This window comes from Galeopterus variegatus, unplaced genomic scaffold (assembly GCF_000696425.1).
Source record: "Galeopterus variegatus unplaced genomic scaffold, G_variegatus-3.0.2 Scaffold7135, whole genome shotgun sequence".
NCBI lineage: Eukaryota > Metazoa > Chordata > Mammalia > Dermoptera > Cynocephalidae > Galeopterus > Galeopterus variegatus.
This window is the reverse complement of record NW_007733246.1, coordinates 76,434-79,295: the sequence shown is the minus strand read 5'-3', so window position 1 is coordinate 79,295 and position 2,862 is coordinate 76,434. Positions and strand designations below refer to the sequence as shown.

Here is a 2,862-nt window from a genome sequence, read left to right as displayed (position 1 = left end):
TCTTTAAAAAAAAAAAAAAAAAAAAAATCAGTGAATGTCACCTAGACAGCAGCTGGGGCATTTTTTGCATCTAACTCGCTCAACTCCATGGCTTTGGGAAACCCAGTGATTCAACATTTTTAAAATTTATACAAATGCCTTTTTTTCATTTATTCACATTTGATCTACACTAAGACCTTCTGAAGGTATTTTCCAGAGATTTGCCCTTTAGCAAAGTCTGGCTCCTTACAAATGTGAACTTGAACCAGCGGCATCAGCACCAACTGGGAGCTCCTTAGAAATGCATCATCTACAGCAAGGTTAAGGGTTCAGATGCCCTTACTGGCCAGCTGCCCCCCAGCCCCCCAAAAGAAACACAGAGTCTCAGATCCCACCCAGACCCACCATATCAAAATATTTATTTTAATAAGATCCCCAGTGACTCATATGCACATTAAAGTTTGAGAAACATTAGGGACATGATTTTGCAATTTACCTAGAAATGGTCACCAACCCCAATTCCATTCCTTAAATAACCCCTACAGTGCTATTCTTTAAATGTTCTGAATCAGCCGTATTCTGAGTTCAGAAAACGTGATAGGCCCTCAAAATCTCTATCCTTTCTCAATATTTTCCCTGAAGTGTATCTGCCCCATCCCTGCTTTCAGTAGCAATGGCATTTGAATAGGCAGGCTTCCACTGGTAACAGTAGTTGAAAAAAAAGTAGAAAAATTAAAATACATCCCACTTGAGGGTCAGAGACAAATGCCTCACCGCTGAAACTTCCATCTTCATAAGCTGTGCATATCCGGTGTCCTGTTTCTTCACTCCTGTGCCAGGCCTTTAGAGGTTTAGAGTGAAGGTGAGGTTGCTTGTCCAGGTTCACACAGCTAGTAGAGTGGCAAGGCATGAGGTAGGGAGTGGGAGAAACATGTAAAGCCCAGACAACCTCCACGTTGCACCACTGTCCCTGGAAAGACAGTAGAAATTCAATCATCTCCCAAAAGTAAAAAATGCCTTCTTCTTGTTGCTGCCTTGAGCAAAAACATTCACGGACTCTTTACTACCTATGGTATCCAATTGTTTTGGGGAATTCTGATGGAAAAACAAGTTCATGATTCTCTTTGCCTTCTGCTTCACGCCAACTCTGTTTTATCACCCTAATCAACTCAAACAAACCTTCACAACATTCCATGAATTTCCATCCCCTACATCAAGGATCTCATGATTTTCATATGAATGTGAGAAGTCTGGTCGAGAGACAACAGTACCACAGGATCTCTGGGCCTGTGTCAGCAGGCTATGTTACTTTTGGAGACTGTAGGCAAGAATTAATTTCCTTGACTTTTCCAGATTCTAGAAGCTTCCGTCATTCCCTGAATCGTGGCTCCAGCCAGCAATTATATCACTCCAACCTCTGCTTCCACCATCACATCTCCCTCTCTTACAAAAAACCTCCTGCTTCCCTCTCATAAGACTCTTGCGTGACTACATTGGCCCACCCAGATAATCGAGGATAACCTCCCCATCTCAAGAGCTTTCATTTAATGACAACTGACAAGCCCCTTTTTCTAGGTAGAGTCACATTTAACAGGTTCTGGGGATTAGGATGTGAACATCTTTGCAGACCCTGGGATATGGCACTCTTACAACCTAGAGAAAAGAGAAAATAAGAGATCCATGCAAGGTTTTTTTAATGCTTCTCCCTGGAAAAGGTACAGTAACTGTTTTGATAATACAATCTATCGCAGACGCTAGCGAAACAAGGAAAATAGGAGGAAGGATCTAAAAGGTGACTTTTTTGTCAAGGGATCCAGGAAGAGAGAGCAGAAGTGAAAGACTTTCTCATGAGTCAAATGGCTCCTGAGATTTCCTAACTTCCCCCAACTTCCTTTTCTTCACAGTGGACACCCATTGGTGACTGAGGGCAGGAGGGAACCGAAGAGTGAGAAAGCACTATTTTGGCAAAAGATCTCTCCTTTGTCTCCTTCCCACCACCGCTGGTAGCAGCCTCTCCTTCTTTCTGCCTGCACGTGATCCAATGGTGGGCATGTTGGAATTGCCACTTGTCCTGTATATAGAAAGGGCCTAGTCTCTTTCTCCTCTCTGCTCCTTCGGGACTCACAGTGCCCCAATGCTACGAACCACAGCCAGCAATGGCCTCTGCCGCCTGTCCACCTACTTGGAAGAACTTGAGGCTGTGGAACTAAAGAAGTTCAAGTTATACCTAAGAATGGCGGCAGAGCTGGGGGAAGACAGGATCCCCTGGGGACGTATGGAAAAGGCTGGTCCCCTAGAAATGGCCCAGCTGCTGGTGGCCCATTGCGGAACAGGAGAGGCCTGGCTGCTGACTCTGAGCATCTTTGAGAGGATCAACAGGAAGGACCTGTGGCAAAGAGGACAGAGAGAGGACCTGGAGAGGGGTAAGGAGGTGGTGGGAGAGTGGAGGCTGGAATCCATCAATTCCCTTCTGTTCCATGACAATCCCTGAATCTGGAAGACCTGGGATTCTAATTTCCTCCCTTTGGTCTTGGTCAAATGCTGTCTTCTGCCTGGAACACCCTCCTTCTATCTTCTTTGCCTAAAAAATTCTTATTTATCTATCAGAACCTTGAAGGTGCAACCTTCTCTGTGAATTCTTTTTTTTTTTTCCTTTTTGTCTTTTTTCGTGACTGGTAACGGGATCGCAACCCTCGGTGTCGCGCCCGCACCGCGCTCAACCAGTGAGCAGACCAGTCTCTATATGGGATCTGAACCCTCGGCGGGAGCGCTGCTGCACTCCCAAGTGCCGCACTCTACCGAGTGCACCACCGGGCTGGCCCCTCTGTGAATTCTTTACTCCCCTTCCTCCCTCCTTGTGTTCTCACCTCCAACCACCTGGCT

General features: G+C 45.7%; 1 protein-coding gene across 3 annotated transcripts in view; it reads left to right on the top strand.

The window, feature by feature from the left end:
* The first annotated feature begins 2,113 nt into the window (after window positions 1-2,113).
* NLRP12 (NLR family, pyrin domain containing 12) overlaps window positions 2,114-2,862 on the top strand; it is a 50,418-nt gene continuing 49,669 nt past the window's right edge. For all 3 annotated transcript variants that reach the window (XM_008591658.1, XM_008591659.1, XM_008591657.1), the window contains exon 1: window positions 2,114-2,402. In XM_008591658.1, coding sequence (XP_008589880.1) covers window positions 2,114-2,402 — 289 coding nt within the window. The remainder of the gene's footprint in view (window positions 2,403-2,862) is intronic.